Below are 21410 nucleotides of genomic sequence, written 5' to 3'. Positions count from 1 at the left end.
TGAAAAATGCACAACGTCAAAGAGCATCTCTTGAGTGAGGATATCAACTGGCTGACGGTAGAGGTGGCTTCTCAGCGAAGCCACGGGCGTGTGGCGAGAGTGGGCCCGCGAGGCGCAAGGGTGGGCGCACACGGGCTGCAGCTGTGCTCAGCCCCTAGGAAGGAAAGTCCCGGGTCACCAGGCCTGGCCGCGTGCGGCCCCCGTGGCCACCAGCGCCTGTGCTGTGTCTCCTGCAGGACAGGCCGAGGAGGCCTGGGCGGGGGCGGGTCTGGTTGACAGTCCCAAGGGGTCCGCCCGCCCTCCCCTCTGCCATCCACCCGCGCCTCGCTCCTGGCCACGCAGCAGTGACTGCCCTGCTGGGCTTCCAGCACCATCTGTGGCTCTGGGGCCCCGCCAGGGAGGGCTGTTCCTGCGTGAACCTGTCCCCCCAGGGACTCGGTGGAGACAGGACCCTGGTCTGAGAGGGGCCAGCTCTGCTCTCGGAGGCCCAGCTGCCTGTGCTGTTGCAGGATCCAGGGTCCCTGTGAGAAAAGCCACAGCCTGCTGGCCTCAGGGTACTGAGCGGTCCCTGCGAGGTGGGCGTGCTGGGACCGGACTCCCGGGCTCACACCCCGGCTCTGCCCCTCCGAGCAGCCCCGCTGAAGTGGGTGTGACGGTAGCTCCTCCCCAGTAAGGGACAGCGGATGGGGTTAGTGCACGGGAAGCACTTGGCTCAGTACCTGGCACTTAGGAAGAGCTCCTTTACCGTAGCCACCATCCTCCTCCTCGCCACCATCGTCGCTGCTAAGCCCAGAGCGTCTCTGTGCACGTTCATGGACATGTGTGTCTGCACGTGTAGGTGTGTACACAGACGCCCACACGCCGCTGTCTGGGGCTGTGCTGGAGTGCAGCCGGTCTGCGTGCTGTGGTGGTAAAGGAAGTACGTGGTTTCAGACTTCGTGTTTAATAATACGAAATATCTCCTTGATGTTGTTAAAACAGTAGGTTGGATCTGTTAGGTTAACTAAAATATATTACTAAAATTTTTTTTGATGTTTTATTTTATATTGGAGTACAGTTGATTTACCATGTGTTAGTTTCAGGTGTACAGTTATACATATATATCTATCCACTCTTTCTCAGATTCTTTTCCCATATAGGTCATTACAGAATATTGAGTAGAATTCCCTGTGCTATACAGTAGGTCCTTGTTGATTATCTATTTTATATATAGTAGTGTGTATATGTTACTACCAAACTCCTACTAATTTATCCTTTCCCCCACCTTTCCCCTTTGGTAACCATAAGTTTGTTTTCGAAGTCTGAGTCTTGTTTCTGCTCTGTAAATAGGTTCATTTGTATCATTTTTTTTAGATTCCACATATAAGTGATATCATATGATACTTGTCTTTTTCTGTGTGACTTGCTTCATTTAGTAAGTATAGTCTATAATCTCTAGGTGCATCATGTTGCTGCAAATGGCATTATTTCATTCCTTTTTCTGCTGAGTAATATTCCACTGTATGTATGTACCACATCTTCTTTATCCATTCCTCTGTCGATGGACATTTAGGTTGTTTCCATGTCCTGGCTATTGTAAATAGTGCTGCTATGAACATAGGGGTGCATGCATCTTTTTAAACGGTAGTTTTCTGAGGATATACACCTAGGAGTGGGGTTGCTGGGTCATATGGTAGTTCTATTTTTAGTTTTTTAAGGAACCTCCATACTGTTCTCCATAGTGGCTGTATCAGTTTACATTCCCACCAACAGTGCAAGAGGGTTCCCTTTTCTCCACACCCTCTGCAGCATTTATTGTTTGTAGACTTTTTGATGATGGCCATTCTGACCGGTGTGAGGTGATATCTCATTGTAATTTGATTTGCATTTCTCTAATAATTAGTGATGTTGAACATCTTTTCATGTGCTTTTTGGCCATCTGTATGTCTTTTTGAAGAAATGTCTATTTAGGTTTTCTCATTTTTTTATTCTGTTGTTTTTTTGATATTGAGCTGCCTGCACTGTTTGTATATTTTGCAGATTAACCCCTTGTCGGTCACTTTGATTGCAAATATTTTCTCCCATTCTGTGGGAGAAAATGGTTTTTTTGTTTTGTTTATGGTTTCCTTTGCTGTGCAAAAGCTTTTAAATGTAGTTAGGTCCCATTTGTTTATTTTTATTTTTATTTTCATTACACTAGGAAGTGGATCCAAAAAGATATTGCTGTGATTTATGTCCAAGCGTGCTCTTCCTATGTTTTCCTCTAAGAGTTTTATAGTATCTGGTCTTACATTTAGGTCTTTAATCCATTTTGAGTATATTTTTGTGTATGGTGTTGGGGAGTGTTCTAATTTCATTCTTTGACATGTAGCTGTTCAGTTTTCCCAGCACCGCTTATTGAAGAGACTGTCTTTTCTCCATCATATAGTCTTGCCTCCTTTGTCATAGATTAATTGACCATAGGAGCATGGGTTGATTTCTGTGCTTTCTATCCTGTTCCATTGATCTATATTTCTGTTTTTGTGCCATTACCATATTGTCTTGATTACTGTAGCTTTGTAGTATAGTCTGAGGACAGGGAGCCTGATTCTTCCAGCTCCATTTTTCTTTCTCAGGATTGCTTTGGCCATTCGGGGTCTTATGTGTTTCCATACAAATTTTAAGATTTTTTTTTTGTTGTAGTTCTGTGAAACATGCCATTGGTAATTTAATAGGGATTGCGTTGAATCTGTAGATTGCCTTGGTAGTATATTCATTTTGACAATATTGATTCTTCCAATCCAAGAACATGGTGTATCTTTCCATCTGTTTGTGTCATCTTCAATTTTGTTCATCTGTGTCTTATAGTTTTCAGGGTACAGGTCTTTTGCCTTCTTAGGTAGGTTTATTCCTAGATATTTTATTCTTTTTTATTGCAACAATAAGTGGGATTGTTTCCTTAATTTCTCTTTCTGATCTTCCGTTCTTAAGAAATGCAAGAGATTTCTGTGTATTAATTTTGTATCCTGCAACCTTACCAGATTCATTGATGAGCTCTAGGAGTTTTCTGGTAACCTCTTTAGGATTTTTTATGTGTAGTATCATGTCATCTGCAAACAGTGACAGTTTAACTTTCTTTTGCAATGTGGATTCCTTTTATTTCTTTTTCTTCTCTGATAGTAGTGGCTAGGACTTCCAAAACTGTGTTGAATAAAAGTGGCGAGAGTGGACAGCCTTGTCTTGTTCCTGATCTTAGAGGAAGTGCTTTCAACTTTTCACCATTGAGAGTGATGTTTGCTGTGGTTTTGTCATATATGGCCTTTATTATGTTGAAGTAGGTTCCCTCTCTGCCCACTTTCTGCAGAGTTTTTGTCATAAATGGGTGTTGAATTTTGTCAAAAGCTTTTTCTGCATCTGTTAAGATGATCGTATGGATTTTATTCTTGTTTGTTAGTATGGTGTATCACACTGATTGACTTGCGGATATTGAAGAGTCCTTGCATCCTTGGGATAAATCCCACTTGATCATGGTGTATGGTTTGCTAGTATTTTGTTGAGGATTTTTGCATCTATGTTTATCAGTGATTCTGGCCTGTAATTTTTTTCTTTTGGTGGTATCTTTGTCTGGTTTTGGTATCAGGGTGATGGTGGCCTCATAGAATGAGTTGGGGAGTGTTCCTTCCTCTGCAATTTTTTGGAACAGTTTCAGAAGGGTAGGTGTTAACTCTGCTCTGAATGTTTAGTAGAATTCACTTGTGCAGCCATCTGGTCCTGGATTTCTGTTTGTTGGGAGTTTTTTAATCACAGTTTCAATTTCAGTACTTTTGATTGGTCTGTTCATATTTCCTATTTCTTCCTGGTTCAGTCTTGGGAGATTGAACCTTTCTAAGAATTTGTCCATTTCTTCCAGGTTGCCCACTTTATTGGCATACAGTCGGCTTGCAGTAGTCTCTTATGATCGTTTGTATTTCTGTGGTGTCCATTGTAACTTCTCCTTTCTCATTTCTAATTTTATTGATTTGAACCCTCTCCCTTTTTGATGAGACTGGCTAAAGGTTTATCAGTTCTGTTTATCTTTTCAGATAACCAGCTTTTAGCTTCATTGATCTTTTCTGTTGTTTTCTTCATCTCTATTTCATTTATTTCTGCTCTGATCTTTATGATTTCTTTCCATCTACTAACTTAGGGTTTTGTTTGTTCTTTATTTGCTCTAATTGCTTTAGGTGTAGGGTTAAGTTTTTATTTGAAATTTTTCTTATTTCCTGAGGTAAGATTGTATAGCTATAAAATTCCCTCTTAGAACTGCTTTTGTTGCATCCCATAGGTTTTGGATTGTTATGCTTTTGTTTTCATTTGTCTCTAGCTATTTTTGATTTTCTCTTTCATTTCTTCAGTGATCCATTGGTTGTTTAATAGCATATTGTTTAGTCTCCATGTGTTTGTGTTTTTTACAGTTTTTTTTCTTGGAATTGATTTCTAATCTCATAGCACTGTGCTCGGAAAAGATGCTTTATACAATTTCAGTTATCTTAAATTCACCGAGGCTTGCTTTGTGGCCCAGCATGTGGTCAGTCCTGGAGAATGTTCCATGTGCACATGAGAAAAATGTGTATTCTGCTTTTGGATGAAATGCTCTCTAAATATCAATTAAGTCCATCTGGTCTAATGTGTCATTTAAGGCCTGTGTTTCCTTATTGCTTTTCTGTCTAGATGATCTGTCCATTGCTGAAACGGGTGTTACGGTCTCCCACTATTATTGTGTTACTGTCAATTTCTCCCTTTATGGCTGTTAGCCTTATATATTGAGGTGCTCTTAATGTTTGGTGCATATATATTTACAGTTGTTATATCGTCTTCTTGGATTGATCCCTTGATCATTACGTAGTGTCTTTTTTTGTCTCTTGTAATATTCTTTTTTTTATATAAATTTATTTTATTGATTTATTTTTGGCTGCATTGGGTCTTCGTTGTTGCGCGCAGGCTTTCTCTAGTTGTGGCGAGCGGGGGCTACTCTTCGTTGTGGTGTGCAGGCTTCTCATTGCGGTGGCTTCGTCTTGTTGCAGAGCACAGGCTCTAGGCTCACGGGCTTCAGTAGTTGCAGCAGGTGGGTTAGTAGTTGTGGCTCATTGGCTCTATAGTGCAGGCTCAGTAGTTGTGGCACACGGGCTTAGTTGCTCCGTGGCATGTGGGATCTTCCCAGACCAGGGCTCGAACCCATGTCCCCTGCATCGCCAGGTGGACTCTTAACCACTGCGCCACCAGGGAAGTCCCTCTCATAACAGTCTTTATTTTAAAGTCTGTTTTATCTGATATGAGTATAGCTACTCCAGCTTTCTTTTGATTTCCATTCTCATGGAATACCTTTTTCCGTTCCCTCACTTTCAGTCTGTATGTGTCCCTAGATCTGAAGTGGGCCTTTGTAGACAGTATATATATGGGTCTTGTTTTTGTAACCATTCAGCCAATCTGTGTCTTTTGGTTGGAGCATTTAATCCGTTTATGTTTAAGGTAATTAACAATATGTATGTTCTTTTTGCTACTTTGTTACTTGTTTTGGATTTGTTTTTGTATGTCTTTTTTTTCTTCCCTTCCTCTTTGTTCTCTTGTGATTTGATGACTAACTTTAGTGTTGTGTTTGGATTCCTTTTTCTTTTTTGTGTGTGTATCTGTTGTAGATTTTCGGTTTGCAGTTACCATGAGGTTTTAATGTAGTTGTCTATATATAAACAAGATTGTTTTAAGTTGCTGGTCTTTTCATTTCAGTGCATTTCCAATATCCTGCATGTGTACTCTCCTCTTCTCACGATTGCTGGTTCTGATATCATATTTCTGTGTGGATGATTTCCTACCTTTACTCTATGTTTGCCTTTAATGGTGAGCTTTCCCATTCGTAAGTTTCTTGTTTCTAGTTGTGGTCTTTCCCGCCTAGAGAAGTTCTTTCAGCATTTGTTGCAGTGCTGGTCTGGTGGTGCTGAGTTCTCTTAGCTTTTGCCTGTCTGTAAAGCTTTTGATTTCTCCATCAAATCTGAATGAGAGCCTTGCTGGGTAAAGTATTCTTGATTGTAGGTTTTTCCCTTTCATCACTTTAAATATATCATGCCCCTCCGCCCCCCTTGTGGCCTGCACAGTTTCTGCTGGAAAGTCAGGTGGTAACCTTATGGGGATTCCCTTGTATGTTATTTGTTGCTTTTCCCTTGTTGCTTTTAATATTTTCTCTTTGTCTTTAATTTTTGTCAGTTTGATTAGTATGTGTCTCGGTGTGTTGCTCCTTGGGTTTATCCTGCCTGGGACTCTCTGTGCTTCCTGGACTTGAGTGGGTGCTTCCTTTCTCATGTTAGGGAAGTTTTCAGGTATTACCTCTTAAATATTTTTTCAGGCCCTTCTCTCTCTTTTCTCCTTCTGAGACCCCTATAATGTGAATGTTGGCACATTTAAAGTTGTCCCAGAGGTCACTTAGACTGTCCTCATTTCTTTTCATTCTTTATTCTGTTCCACGGCAGTGATTTCCACTATTCTGTTTTCCAGGTCACTTATTCATTCTTCTGCCTCAGTCATTCTGCTATTGGTTCATCTTAGTGTATTTTTCATTTCGGTATTGTACTGTTCATCTGTTTGTTTTTTAAATTTTCTGGTTCTTTGTAAACATTTCTTGTATCTCACCAGTCTGTGTCTCCATTTTTTTTTTCTGAGATCTTAGATCATCTTTTCCATCATTACTCTGAATTCTTTTTCAGGAAGATTGGCTGTCTGTACCTCACTTAGTTGTTCTTCTGGGGTTTTATCTTGTTCTCTCGTCTGGGACATATTCCTCTGCCATCTCATTTTGTCTGACTTTCTGTGTTTGTTCTCCGTTTCTCAGGCTGCAGGATAGTAGCTCCTCCTGCTTCTAGTGTCTGCCCCCTGGTGGGTAAGGTTGGTCCAGGGGCTTGTGCAGGCTTCCTGGTGGGAGGGCCTGGTGCCTGCACTCTGGCGGGTGGGGCTGGGTCTTGTCCCTCTGGTGGTCAAGGGGCATGTCTAGAGGCGTCAGTGGGCTCAGGGTGACTTTAGGCAGCCTGTCTGCTGATGGGTGGGGCTGTGTTCCTGTCTTGCTGGTTGTTTGGCCTGAGGCGTCCCAGCACTGGAGCCTGCAGGCTGTTGGGTGGGGCCAGGTCTCTGCCAAAATGGCAGCCACCAGGAGAGCTCACGCTGATGAATAGTCCCAGTACCTCTGTCACCAGTGTCCTTTTCCCCACATTGAGCCACACCCGACCCCCTCCTCCTCAAGAGACCCTCCAAGACCTGCAGGTCGGTCTGATCCAGGCTCTTACGGAGGCACTGCTTTGCCCTGGGTCCTAGTGCACGTGAAGCCTTGTGTGCGCCCTCCAAGAGTGGAGTCACTGTTTCCCCCAGTCCTGTGGAACTCCTGCACTCAAGCCCCACTGGCCTTGAAAGCCAGATGCTCTGGGGCTCCTCCTCCTGATGTGAGACCCCCAGGCTGGGGAGCCTGACATTGGGCTCAGAACTCTCACTCCTCTGGGAGAACCTCTGCGATATAATTATTTTCCAGTTTGTGTGTCGCGCCCCTCCAACAGTTATGGGAGTTGATTATATCGTGAAAGTGCCCCTCCTACTGTCTCGTTGTGGCTTCTTCTGTCTCTGGGTGTAGAATATCTTTTTTTGGTAGTTTCCAGTCTGTTTGGTCAATGGGTTTGTAACTGGTTGTTCAGCAGTTAGTTGTGATTTTGGAGTTTTCATGAGAGGAGGTGAGCTCAGGCCCTTCTACTCCACCATCTTGTCTCCAGCCAACTCTTAAATAACTGCTCAGGCACAAGGGGCAGGCAGGGAGCCGCAGGGCCAAGCCAGCGGCCAGAAACCCGGGCTCTAGCAATGTATTTATTGTTAAATTTAAGTCAGCATACTTCCCGTAACATGTAAGCAGTGGCTCCCTGAGCAGTGGTCTCAGAAGCTGTACAGCAAGGAGACTTGTGCTCCTAGCACATGCGTTTCCTTCTCAGGAATGGCAGGCTGGTGGCAGGTCCCCTGGGGAGACACCTTGTTCCCATGTGGTCATCGCTGCAGGTACACGTACTGCCGGGGAAGACGACCAGGCACAGCTCTGTGTATGCAGTTGGTATTATTATGGCACATCAACATTCCCACAAGCACTGGAGGGTAAACAGTCAAATCAGATCAGGACCTGCCCCCAGATTGCCAAACACAGTTAATAAAGAGAACAAGATCGGTGAGCGACTGGAGTTTTCTCCTTTGCTGAAAAATTTAGAAATCTCTGGATTGTGTAAGCCCCTTTCAGGGGATTTCCTTAGTAAGTGGGTAAGTATTCATTCATCACCTGCTGTGTGGACCACCCTGCCTTAGGTGCCAAGGAAACAGCAAGGGGCAGGACAGATAAAGAGCGGTCTCCTGCTAGAAGCTCATCTCCTGGGGTGGGGGAGGGGGGATCTGTAAGCTCAGAGAACAAAGCTGCTATGAGGAACATAAAGCAGGGCGAGCGATCAGTTGTGGAATATCACACAGCAATGAAAAAGGTGCCTGCCCCACAAGCCAGCACGGGGAATCTCCCAGCCGCCACGTGGAGGGAACAGAAGCCAGACTAGACTGTGATTCAATTCACCCAAAGTTCAAGTTCAGGCGGAACTAATTGATAGGAACACAAGTTAAGATAATGGTGCCTCTTGGGGAGGAGGGTTCATCAGGAAAGGCCAAGGGTGCCTGTGGACACCAGAACTGTGGGTGCTGTGATCTGGTGGCGCTCACGCCGGCACCCACTTGGGGAATACATCCAGTTTTGTGTGTGTCAGGCTGTGCACACGACCTGCAGCAAGTACGTTGTGTTAGTGACCTATTGCCGTGTAGCAGGCTGCCCCAAACTGAGCCACTTAAAACACTGTTACACAGTTCCTTGCTGGCCCGAGCCGGGTGGGTCTGCCAGGGGTTTTCCAAGGTTGCCGTGGCGACATTGCAGGCCGCCTCATCTGAAGGCCTGACTGGGGCTAGATGGGCTGCTTCCGGGCTGGCTCAGCACGCCTGCCCGGCAGGCTGGTGCCACTGTTGACCAGAGAGCCAGGCTCCTGGCCGCATGGACCTCCCTGGGGGCTACGTGCACGTCCCAGTGACACGTCAGCCAGCCTCCCCAGGACAGGAGATTGGGGAGAGCAAGCAAGCGGGGCCATGCCTCCCGTGGCCTTGTGGCCTTGTGACCTGCCCTCACTGCCCTGCATCCTGCCTGCGGGTCAGGTGCTGGTCCAGCCCCATCTCCAGGGGAGGAGACTGAAGCTCTGCTCCCCAGAGGGAGTGTGAGCAGAGAATGTGTTAAAACCACCACGCGTGTTGTGCCTCAATTTTTGTTTGTTTTTAAATGTGTTTTATTTATTTATTTATTTATTTTTGGCTGTGTTGAGTCTTTGTTTCTATGCGAGGGCTTTCTCTAGTTGTGGCAAGCGGGGGCCACTCTTCATCGCGGTGCACGGGCCTCTCACTATCGCAGCCTCTCTTGTTGCGGAGCACAGGCTCCAGACGCGCAGGCTCAGTAGTTGTGGCTCACGGGCTTAGTAGTCCTGCGGCATGTGGGATCTTCCCAGACCAGGGCTCGAACCCGTGTCCCCTGCATCGGCAGGCAGATTCTCAACCACTGTGCCACCAGGGAAGCTCTGTGCCTCAATTTTTAAACCACTGTATTTCCTATTTCGAAAAAAATGGGGTGGAGTGATACAAAGTAATGGTTTTTAGGACACGTGTTCCCTGCTCCTTGACGAGGTGACGTTGAGCTGAACCCTGAATAGAAAAGTCTCCTGCGTGCAGGCCAGCGGGGAAGCGTGAAAGCCGAGGGAGCGGCCCGCGCACAGGCTTTGGTGCGGGCGGGGGCGGGGCCGCGGGGAGAAGGGGCGGTCCCGGGGCCTGGAGAGGACCGCAAGCCCGGGGGATGGCTGCGAGGCCCAGGCGCCCTGGTGACCGTGCTGAGCGGCGGGTCCGGCTGCCGAGGCGGAAGGACAGAAGCGGACGGGGCCCCTGCGCCCCGCGCCCCGTGCTCAGGCCCGCGGCCCCCTGGTCCGCGGCCCCGGCAGGCAGTGGGCGACCCTCGGCGTCCCTGGGGGCGGGGGAGGGGCGTCGTGCCCTGAGGAGGGTCAGCCTTGCCCATCAGCGGGCTCTGTGTGTCCGCCACGCCCCTCCTTTGGAGGGTCGACCTGGCTGGGCCTGTTTTTACACACCTCGTGGGGCCCGCGTGCTCCACCTCCCAGACCAAACCCCCTCCTTTCAAACGAAGGGCGGTTTTTCCTGGAGCAGCGCTTGGCAGCGGCTGCTGGCGTTTGCCTTTAGTGTGACAAGCCGGAGCTCCGGGGTTTGTCCCCCGGGCGGCCTGGCCCAGCCCCAGGCCCTCCCCGCTGGATGCCCGTTTATGCCTGGTGTTGGCTTTGAACTTTGTAGGGCGAGGGGCAACAGGACGGGGTTTCACTGCTTCATCACAGCCCACGTATTTATCAGCTTGTGAGGAGGAAAGCCCTGCCACGTGGAGTGGGCGCCGCGTGCGCTGCCGTCTGGGCTCGGGTTTCGGGGGAGCCGCGGGCGGCTCGCAGCCGCCTCGCCCCCAGACCCGGCTCTTCCACCCCGGCAGGCGCGGCGCTCGTGCGCGAAACTGCAGAGATTCGCTGCCTGTTTGATCCAACCTGGAAGCGTGTGCAGAGGTTCCGAGCCCCTAGACGCCGAGCACGCGGTGACCGCGCCAAGGCCATGCTCCTGGCGCCTCTCCCGGCGCTGAGGGACCTTGGCCCGGGTTGGGAGGCTCTGCCGGCACCGTCAGGCATGTGGTCACGCGTGTGCTCTCGGGCCTCCGAGGGAGCGAAGGCTCGTGCCCGGCGACGTCCGGGTCCCTCTGCTGCTCTGACGCTGGCGTGGCTTCAGGCCCCGTCGGCCACCAAGGTGAAGGGCCACAGGCCGGCCAGAGGGACCCAGAGGGAACGGCTGAGCCCCCGGGGGGGGGGGGGCGTCCCTGGACAAGTGTCCGAGAGGTGCAGGTGGTCCCCTCCAGGGAAGGAGTCTCTGTGGTGCTTTGATAACCACGCGCATTCACGCCTGGGCTGCCACGGGCCACGCGCCGGGCACGCGAAGCCTGAGCGCAGATCCTGGTTCCGCCCAAGCCCCTCCCACGGAACGCGAAGGCTGTGCAACGTTCTTTCCAGGCCGCTGGGCGCGCGCCGCTGCAAGCCTGGTAGGTCCTGTGAAGAGCTCCCCCCCGCGGGCTGGGAGCTGCAGGAGGCCCTCGGCAGGGCCAGCGGTCACCTCCCCGAGAGGGACACCTGGGCTTGGGCGGTGGCCTGAGGAGCCCCGAGGCTGGCTGCCGGGAGCAGAGGTGGAGAGCACAGGCCCGAAGCACGCGATGCCTCCTGGGACTCACGTGACCCAGGACAAGCTGCTGGGGTTTGTGCCCTGCCTGTAGGATGGGGTGGCAGTAGCGTCTGCCTCGTGGGTTGACACAGAAGTTACGTCGTGGTTAGAAGCACTAGGCACGGCCCCGTGTGGTCGGCGATCTGCCCCGTGTCAGCTGCTGCTGCACCAGGTGGGGCGTGCTCATGGCCATCTGCTGCTCTCAGACGTCTTCTGACCGGGAAGGCGCGGCAGCAGACCTTCTCATCAGCAGGGCCGCCACGGCCTCCCTCCACGGGGCGTCCACGCTGGAGTCCTGCCTGTCTGCGTCTTCCTGGGATTGGGGGGACACAGAGCCACGGCGCGGGAGCATCTGGCCCTTCCCTGCAGCGGCCCGGCCCCTCCCTGGTTGCTGTGGTCCAGTGGCCGTGAGGCTCCTGCACCCACATTGCCCATCAGATTGCAAGGGCTTCCCCACCGGAAGCGTCCTTGCCCCAAACCCCCGGCACTTCCCTGAGACGATGCAAGATTCGGCAGAAGTTCTCCTTTCGGGAGCTCTGGTGGGATCACGGGGAGCGGGCACGGGCGTTCTCAGGGGCCGGCCCTCTGCCACGCCATGGGACAGGAAGGGCCCGGAGCCCCTGGTGGCAGTGTCCTCTAGGCTGACGTCCGTGGGGACCACACCCAGTCACATGAGCATCTGGGAGAAATTCCCAGCTCCCCCAGCCTGCTGGGTCCAGGCGGGGTTAACTTGTTCGGCAGCTCTGAGGCCTCCTGCGAGGGAGAGTCCAGCGTGGAGGCCCGGTTGGTGCAGCGCTGCGGCTCTGGGGGGATCAGCGCTGCGGGTGCGCAGAGCCCTGACGGGCACTGGGGGTTGGGCGGGCAGGCGTTGTGGTGACCGCGGGCCGCAGGGTTACAGACCGAGGGCGTGTCGGGCGGGGCTGGCAGATGTGGCAGGAGGCCCAGGCCGCTTTTCCAGAGAAACCCACCAGACTTCCGGGCTGAGCTGACAGGCCACCTCCTGTCCGTGGACCTGCCCGTGGCTTCCTGCCGGCTGTGCCCAAGCTCCCCCCCTGCCAGCGCCGTGGCACCTTGCTTGTTCCGCTCCTGCTCTGTGGGTCACCGTCGTCTGGGGCTGCATGATCAGGGGTGTCCCAGCGGGAGTCCCACTTGGAATACATCAGAGTCAGCCACGTCTCAGCTGTGTGGCGCTGGGCACCCGGCCTAGCCTTTCTGAGCCTCCGGCCCCTCGTCTATAAAATAAGAAACGTATTCACTTCACCGAGTTCTTAAGAAGTTTGAATGGAGAGCACGTGTAAACACTTGATATACACCAGGCATTTAATAAGTGGTAAATAGTGGCTTTCTTTTTTGGTAGACTGTAAGCTCTTTAAAAAAAAAAAAAAAAGAATAGAATCTTCTTCCTCTTTTTATAAGCACCTGGCACAGTGCCTGGGACATAAGTAGGTACTCAGTAAATGTTTATTTGAGTCAGATGAATTACTTTTAGCATAAACAGATATTTCTCAAATTCTGTGTCCTATTTATTATTCCCTAAAGAACTTTAGCCATGTTTTGACTTCTGTGGTCTTTTGAGGGAAGAGCTGGAACAGACGTTCACCCCCAAGGGGGGGGGGTGGGCAGAGACTCGTGTGCTGCCAGAGCTCCTCGGAAATCTTCCCGTGATTTCCTGCCCTGATCCGATGGAGGCCGCCGGGCCAGGCTCGCTTTGATGATGCAGACGTGGTTGTTTTCTTCCAGATTCTGAGAATCTGCACCAGGTATACCCCAGAGCAAGACACCATGACGTTTTCGGACGGCCTGACCCTGAATCGAACCCAGATGCACAACGCCGGGTTCGGCCCCCTGACCGACCTCGTGTTCACCTTCGCCGGCCAGCTTCTGCCTCTGGAGATGGACGACACGGAGACAGGCCTTCTCAGCGCCATCTGCTTGATCTGTGGAGGTACCGCCACCCAGAAAACCCTCGTGAGAGTCCTCAAGACTCTCAAGAGCAGCTCACGCTTGTGATTTATGGGAAATTCCTCATCTCCTCTTTGGAGTTGTTTTGCATGGAAAAGGACGTGTGGATAAAGCCAGGCATGCATGCTTAGAGTTTGTTGCATTTTTCCATATTTTTATAAGTTAAATAAAGGCATTTGGGGTTTTCCTGCTCTGAAATCCCAAAATGCTATTTCTCCAGTTACCACAGGTGCCTTTTTAAAGGTAGGATCAGACTGTTGTAACATAAATTGCCCCGGGACATTTTTAGGATGAGCCAGAAACTTGCATGTGCTGTTTGCTCTTCAGGGGCTGAGATCACAAGTCACTGTGTCGGCCCCCTACCATCCTTGGGAGGGCTGGGGTGAAATACAGTTCTTTGCAGTGACCCCTCCTGGCTCACGGGAGGCCGCACCATGTGTGGTTACCGAGTTACTGGCATCAATTAGGGGGCTGATTGACCTTGCCTTTTTAACCATCCTGCTCAAGGTTTCCTTTAACTCAGTTCAGTAGTGACACCTCCTGGTCATGAGAAGTAATTCTCCGCTGGGGACAAAAGCAACCAGCCTTCAAACTGTGGACAATCATTTTCTAGTGTCACTGCTCAAGGCAGTTGCACACATCTTCAGATCTGTTTATGTGATTGAGTCATCGAATTAATAAGGTTACGATATAGTGGAACCAAGGAGGGAGGGGAACTGGGCAGAAAGTCTAGCCTGCAAATGTGTACCTCCTTCTGTCCTGATACTAATTGTTTAATACCTTACTCCTGGAATCTAGACCGTCAGGACCTTGAGGAACCAACAAAAGTAGATAAGCTACAAGAACCATTGCTGGAAGCACTAAAAATTTATATCAGAAAGAGACGACCCAGCAAGCCTCACATGTTTCCAAAGATCCTCATGAAAATCACAGATCTCCGCAGCATCAGTGCTAAAGGTACGTCCGCCACACTGCCCTCACCCATCAGGTGGACTTGCGGTCCTGACCACGGTGTATTGCTTTTTAAAACCCCGTGTTTTAATTGAGGGGTTTGATAGTACTGCCATGTTTGATAGTACTGGATGTTTGATAGTAGCTGCCTTTTTGCTATTATTCTGGAATTCATTTCTCATTGGAATCGAAAGGAATTAAATAGTACCTGCCCTTAAAAACAGTAAAACCTCAAGTCTTACCCTACTCAATGATCTCAGTAGATGAGGAAAGCTTTAAAATTCAGATGACTGAGTGATCAGAAAAACTGTTGCCAAGAGAGCATACTATATAACCGGCATTTTAATTTTCTCGTTTTGTACATTTCATTCCAGCTTTCCATACGTGCTCTGGTTTGTGTAAACTTGATTCCAGTTTTTCCTGAACACCCAAACCTCAAGAAAAAATGAGTAGTGCTTAGGGTGACCGTGACTGGTTATGCACCTCTCTCCATCGGTCTAGCCGTTGTTCTCTCAGCGTGTAGGCAGATTTAACTTCTGCACCTCTAAGCAAAGGGATTCTTGCCTTCCTGAGAGGTGTAACTATTTTTGCCTAGTGATTTCCAGTTAATATGGCAACTGGAGCAATTACAGAAGTGCCTGGAGCCACACGGCAGCTGAGTGTGAGAGCAGGGCTTTCCTACCGAGAAGGCTCAGCAGCGTCCCTGGAGCAGACGTGCTGTTGTCACTCCCCTTCCCTGAAGGCCTGGTGAGCCAGGGAACAAACTCGACATTTCAGGAAGTGCCTAGAAGCACAGCGAACGTGTTTGATTAGGGGTTTCAATTCCTGAGCCCTGAGCTCCTTCTAGGAGTCCGTGAGACCCCGAGTTCATCCCTAGCCTGGGATTAAGTGTACAGGTCACCAGTCTTGACCACTGTCAGTCACTGTGACGTCTCTGATTTATTTTATTTTTTAACATCTTTATTGGAGTATAATTGCTTTACAGTGGTGTGTTAGTTGCTGCTGTATAACAAAGTGAATCAGCTCTGCATATACATATATCCCCATGTCCCCTCCGTCTCTGATTTTAAATCCGCGAGGCTGTGGAACTTCACACCGCCCCTCCCTGTACCTAGCTGGACAGCGCTAACGGAGCGGACGCGATCTGCAACCCGCATCGTCCAGCGGCCGCCAGCCACACGTGGCTCTCAGGCCCTTGAGGTGGGGCTGAGGCGGCCGAGGCCCGCTTTTCCTTCGGGACTTAACCTAGCGGGTGTAAACACTCGCGTGTACCTAGTGGCCGCCCTCCTGGGCAGCGCGGTGCTACATCGAGCGGGTGATCTCGTTCGCCACACGTCTGTTTCTCAGGTCCCTGCCTGCACTTGTGGGGAACTGCTCTCCTTTCACTGTCTCTCTTCAAGATATACTCTTTCTGGTCTCTTACCAGGAGCTTCTCTTTGTAAATTTGTCGAGTAAATATATAATGATACTGTTTCCCAAAACTGACAGAGGTGTGGAGTTGTCACATTTAAGTATGTCATCCTATCTCTGCTGCTCTTCTGCAGATGAAGTGGAAACGTTTTAATGGTGTCAAATTAGGAGAGCCTCTGGGAGGCCCTGGTAGCACGGTTTTCACCCACCCTTGTTTAAAGTAGATGAAAATTGATCCCTGGTTATCACCTTGACTCCGTATCTCTACCAGATTTCTATGATCTCTTTCGAAAAGGTGCAGAACGTGTAATTACCTTGAAAATGGAAATTCCCGGCTCGATGCCCCCTCTCATTCAGGAAATGCTGGAGAATTCTGAAGGACATGAGCCCTTGACCCCAAGCTCAAGTGGGAACACAGCGGAGCACAGTCCCAGCGCCTCGCCCGGCTCCGTGGAGAACAGCGGTGTCGGTCAGTCACCACTGCCGCAATAAGACACTTTCTAGCTACTTCAAACATTCCCCAGTACCTGCACTCCTGGGATTGAAAATGCAAGGAAAAAACATTTTTACTGCTGCTTAGTTTTTGGACTGAAAATACATTCAAACTCAAGAAGGACCAAGAAGTTTTCATATGTATCAATATGTACCCCTCACTGTCTGACTTACCTAGAAGTACAAACTTTTTAAATTCTAAAAATCAATCAGCCATTTCATGCAACCGAAAACCAGTTAAAGGCTTCTGTTCTCCTCTTTGAACACTCAAGATTGCATGGCAAAGACCCAGTCAAAATGATTTACCCCTGGTTAAGTTTCTGAAGACTCTGTACATACAGAAGTATGGCTCTGTTCTTTCTCTCCTGTACGTTTGGTGCTTTCCTTTTGTCTTGCATACTCCAAATAACCAAGACACCAAGGTTATGGAACAGATTACTGTACATGTCCAGTTAAGAAAGGGTCAAAAAGATAACTGTCTTGCCTTCGCAGATCAAGACATCGAGGTAAGGAAATGGGACTGTCGTACAGTGTGGCAAGATAAGGCAAAAGGTGTTCTACTTTAGTTAGTGTAGAAGCTTGTCCTTGCTCTCTGGATGCTCTCAGACCGCATCTTTTCTTTCATGTTGCCCAGTGAAGTGTACAACAAAAAGTCACTGCACTAGCAGAAGAGAATTCTGTATCAGTGTAACTGCCACTTCAGGTATCAAATGTCATTTGTTCAATTGTGGATGTCACTTTAAATTAAAAGTGGTTTATTACTTGTTGTTTAATGACATAACTACACAATTTTTTTAAAAAGATACATTTTTACAGTAATGATAGCCTCCAAGGCAGAAACACTTTTCAGTGTTAATAAAAGTTTTTGTTTACCTATTCACAAGCCATTAGGGAGGTTTCATGGGATAATGATGGGCTGATCTATCACCTGCACCGTGTAACTCTGTATCCTTCCTGATTCCTGCTTGATACTGGGTGGTTTTGCGTTGCCTCCCAAAGTCACCGGCAGAGAATCTGCGTCCTCTGGCCTGGTTCAATCAATCACTATGAACAGAGTGGAGGCTGGGGTGGAGTGGTTAACAGATCCAAGTGTCAGTTTCTTAGTTCTCATTTAAGCACTAGTAGAAAAAGTTTTTTTTTTTTTTTTGATATATTAGCAAGTCTGTGATGTACTTTCACTGGCTCTGTTTGTACATTGAAATTGTTTAACAATGCTTTCTATGTTCATATACTGTTTACCTTTTTCCATGGAGTCTCCTGGCAAAGAATAAAATATATTTATTTTAAAGGCGTATGAGAGCTTTTACTGCACGTTCATCTTCAGTAAAGAGACAGAGAACACAGTTCCATTTTTAATGTTTAAATTTCATTTCAAAAAGCAGGTCTGTAGTCTGCAATCAATCATGACAATTAAAATCTGTGCTAATGCACAACAGTCTATAACAATTCTACAAGCCAATCAGACAGTACATGACATTTCAATGAGTAAAAAAGAGCATAAAACTGTATGTGTAAGAACAAAATGTTTGTTTGTTAAAAGGCCTACCACAATAATAAAAAACCATCAATTACATCGTCACATTAAAATAAGCCAGATGTACAAAAGTCTGAGACAGAAAAGACAAAAGGGACAACACAAGTTAGTTAGTTATCTGCTGAAAATTGTTTTCCGTGCTCTGTGGGCACCTAATTAAACATCACAAAATCGACATCTTCTTCTTCATCAGACTCTGCAAAATATTTTACTTCTTTCCTAGCCCGACCGGTCCGTGGCAGAGAAGGTGGTTCAGAAGTGAAGTCTGGGGGGAAGATGTCCACATCTGAATCCTGATCGAAAGATGTTTTCTTCGGTTTCTAGACATTTTTTTTAAAAAGAGATTTAAAACCCCAAAGTTAGGGAAAAAAAAAAAGACTAGTGTTAAAAATTATTATTCCGTACACTTCACTTATATTTGGGAAATACTACAAACAGTGGTTCTTTTAAAAGCAGAACTGTAATGCTAACTTAAGTGTGAAGCCAGTTACCTAATCATTTTCATGAAGGGAAGAGGAGGATTAAGTATAATTTGCCACCTTGGTGATCTCATAATGCCACCATTACTTCTTTCTTTCTAAACTTCTTATGTTACCCAGCAAATCTGCACAATGCACAGATGAGGTACAATTCAAGCTGTCTTACTGGTGAGTACCTGTCGATTCATAAGAGGAAAACAAGACTGATGGACAGTATGTAGCGCAGGCAGCAAGCGTTTATAAAAGGCAGAGGAGAGTCACCAGGATGGGCCCCAGTCACAGCAGATGACTGGATGGAAAAGGTCAGTGTGGAGAGCACCACGGAGCTAAAGTCATCTGTTCGTGTTTTTAAGTTTTAAAAAGAAGGGGTGGAGAGAGAAAAGGGTGGCATTTGATGTTATTAATTTACCTTAAAGAGATAGTGTACTGCTGGAGAAGGGTCAGACAAATTGGGAAAATTAGCCACAGTCAAATGAATTCAAGTTAAAAAGAATCAAATCAGTCCTGGTCAAATAAATCCAAGTTCAAAAGAAATAGCCTTTATTTGGTCTGGAAAGTAATATTTTAGGGTAGCGTGTAACTTCTGCCACTGCAGGATGTGGAAGACTCAAGCAGGCTAATTTATGCTGCCCTTTATCCAAGAGGTGGTCCTGATTATGTAAATTTTACACGTGGATAATTTTTTAACCATATACAAGCCGCCTATGGATAAGAGATGCTAGGTTTAAATCTGTTACAAGACATTACAGTAACAAGCGAACTAAGCCAGTTACATGACATTCTTAAAACTGTGCATTATTAAAAAGATGCTTCTAATTACCTTGCTTGTTGTTTTAGAGGTTTTCCTGCCAGGGTTATAATCACCTTCGTTTTCAGAGCCAGATGCTTTCCTCTTCTTTGCCCCTCGGCCTTTACCTTAAAATGATACAAAGGGGTTTTTCTCCCAAGGTTAATAAGTGCAATATAAAAAGCGTCAAAGCATTATTACTTTTACTTCTTTGGCATGCCCAGTTGGTACTGCAATCCTGATCTCTTACTATGATTAACATAGAAAGTGTGTCAGCACCATTTCAGTTCTGGGGTTGACATGACTAAGGAGTATTTCACCAATACATTTAAATTAGTTGGAAAGTGCTGGTGACAAACTTTAATGACCAAACCCCTAATGCATAAAAGAAACCTTTGCATTTTGCACAGGTGGTACTTGGCCTGAAAAGAAAATCTCTTAGAAGAGAATGTGTTAAATTGTATGCGATGAAAAAAATTAGTTTCTAATTTGTCATAGACCAATACTTCTAAAAATATAGCATGAATTACTAGAAAAGTAAGACATACTTTCTTATTAGCACAGACTGCAAAGGTTTGGATGCTTACTGTAACTTCTCCTGCCACACAGCAGTAACAGCCAGTTGCATATCCCATTTTAAGTAGCACAGCCCTAACTAAACTAAATTCCCCAGTATTAATCACGAGATCATCTGTCAAAATCCATACTCCCTTCTCAGACTAGAATCACCCCATGCAGCCTGTTTTTTTTTCCATCTACCTAATCTCGCATGCTCATCATTGGAGGAAGGGGAGAAGGTAACACGTAAGTGGTCACCAAACGTCCTCCATCCTACAGTGATGCCAGAGAAAGAGAAAAAGGAAGTAAACTGCAATTCTAAATTTTTTAAACTTTAAGAGCTATGACTAACTGATTGTACTAGTTAAGAAAAGATAGCCTAAATGGTCTTGGGATGTCATACTTGATCAAATGAATCAATGAGATGGCACTACTGAATTTACAAAGGTTTCAAACCATGCACAGCCTAAGTACCAACCTCCCTAGTCACTATGTTTCTTTTCTGCCCCTTCGGCCCCCTGTAGGTCTGTATCTCCTTATCCCAACCACCGCTTTAGGAAATAAACACGTTGATGATAGTATCTATCAGTTGGACGAAAGACTGAACAGCTACCCTTAGAGAAATCATGTCTCACATACTTTTTTAAGCATCTTGAAGGACTCTGTAGATTCTGGAGGCGAAGAGGAGACAGCAGGGAGAGGAACGGGTGCTGTGCCCTTGCGGGGGCCCTGAGGACAGCTGTCTCAGCTCCCGGAGGAGGACGAGGCTCTGGCCTAAGAGTCCCGCTCCAGCCTCCGCCAAGGAGTCTCACACTTTAATGACGACCCCCACTGCCTTTTATAACCAACCACTTCCAGGGAGTCCGCTGCAGGGGGTCTCTGAACCATTCTTTGGTATGCAAGTTGCTGACTTACTTAACCTCTTTGAGTCTCAGTTTCTTGATTTGTAAACAAAGTGGACTAAATTGCTGTATTTCCTTTGGACTCTAATTCAGCACTGATTCTTAGAACATTTGCTTACGGAGAAGTGAAGCAATTTAAAATAAAATAGGTACCCAGTCTCTCTAAATTCAGTGAGTAGAAGAGACTAAACACTTGCCACGTGGAATATGCTAGAGGGTTATACAAAGATAATCCTCACCTTTGGGTGCTGTTGTCTTCTTTGGAACGCCAAATTCAGAGTCCGAGTCAGAGTTTACAGTCTCTACTTTCTTCTGTTTGGGGGTTCTCTTGGGCTTAGGGGTTGTATCTAAAGATGGTTTTCCTATTAAGCAAATTTCCATTTCATAGATCAATGGAATATTCTTACCAACAATTCAAGCTGGAGTGAGTCCTATAACGATGGAATTTCTTACTGCTGATATGAAATTGAGTAGCCTTAAATAATAAAATGATTTCTCTCCATTTGGTGCCAGTGTAAAGGCAAACAACTGCTCATAGGTGACAAAATGCTTTTTATTTGATTTTGCATAATTTGCCTTTTGATAATTCAATTGAGATATTTTAAATTAACAAAGGCCATTAAAATGAATTAAGCAATAACTTTTAAAAAGTAGTAGTAAAAAGACATATTAATGATAATGCAAGTATAACCACATGTTAAGTTCTAACTTTTAAAATGTTTTAGAGAAAAAAAAAATTATGGGACCCTCAAATACCATGAATAGAAACTTCACTTCCACTAAGAGGTTGAAATCCAGACTTGGTACTTTTATGTGAAAAGAAATATGAAAATTCTAGGTAAGTGGATAATAGATCCAAAGGCCTTTATTTTGTTTTTAAAGACTTTGCTTCATTTACAGTCTATGAAAATTGATAAATCAGCCTTTACTTGTGTGATTAGTAAAACCTCATTTGAAAAAAAAGAATGTATTGAATTAACCACACACTTTTCTATTAA

General features: G+C 46.8%; 2 protein-coding genes across 8 annotated transcripts in view; one reads left to right on the top strand and one right to left on the bottom strand.

Moving 5' to 3' along the window:
• RARB (retinoic acid receptor beta) overlaps positions 1–17440 on the top strand; it is a 460352-nt gene extending 442912 nt beyond the window's left edge. For 3 of the 5 annotated variants that reach the window (XM_082460769.1, XM_082460773.1, XM_082460770.1), the window contains exons 6-8: positions 13078–13282; positions 14098–14256; positions 15932–17440. In XM_082460769.1, coding sequence (XP_082316895.1) covers positions 13078–13282; positions 14098–14256; positions 15932–16152 — 585 coding nt within the window. In that variant the 3' untranslated portion in view covers positions 16153–17440. The remainder of the gene's footprint in view (positions 1–13077; positions 13283–14097; positions 14257–15931) is intronic. The other 2 variants (XM_082460771.1, XM_082460772.1) reach the window with 1 other exon arrangement.
• A 51-nt stretch (positions 17441–17491) lies between these two features.
• TOP2B (DNA topoisomerase II beta) overlaps positions 17492–21410 on the bottom strand; it is a 66218-nt gene continuing 62299 nt past the window's right edge. For 2 of the 3 annotated variants that reach the window (XM_082460744.1, XM_082460745.1), the window contains exons 34-36: positions 20652–20774; positions 18986–19080; positions 17492–18006 (exon numbers count right to left, since the gene is read on the bottom strand). In XM_082460744.1, coding sequence (XP_082316870.1) covers positions 17839–18006; positions 18986–19080; positions 20652–20774 — 386 coding nt within the window. In that variant the 3' untranslated portion in view covers positions 17492–17838. The remainder of the gene's footprint in view (positions 18007–18985; positions 19081–20651; positions 20775–21410) is intronic. The other variant, XM_082460746.1, reaches the window with a different exon arrangement.

Source organism: Balaenoptera physalus (genome assembly GCF_965194825.1).
Source record: "Balaenoptera physalus genome assembly, chromosome: 4".
NCBI classification, from domain to species: domain Eukaryota; kingdom Metazoa; phylum Chordata; class Mammalia; order Artiodactyla; family Balaenopteridae; genus Balaenoptera; species Balaenoptera physalus.
The sequence above is the reverse complement of the archived record's forward strand: the minus strand, read 5'-3'. Positions and strand labels throughout refer to the sequence as shown.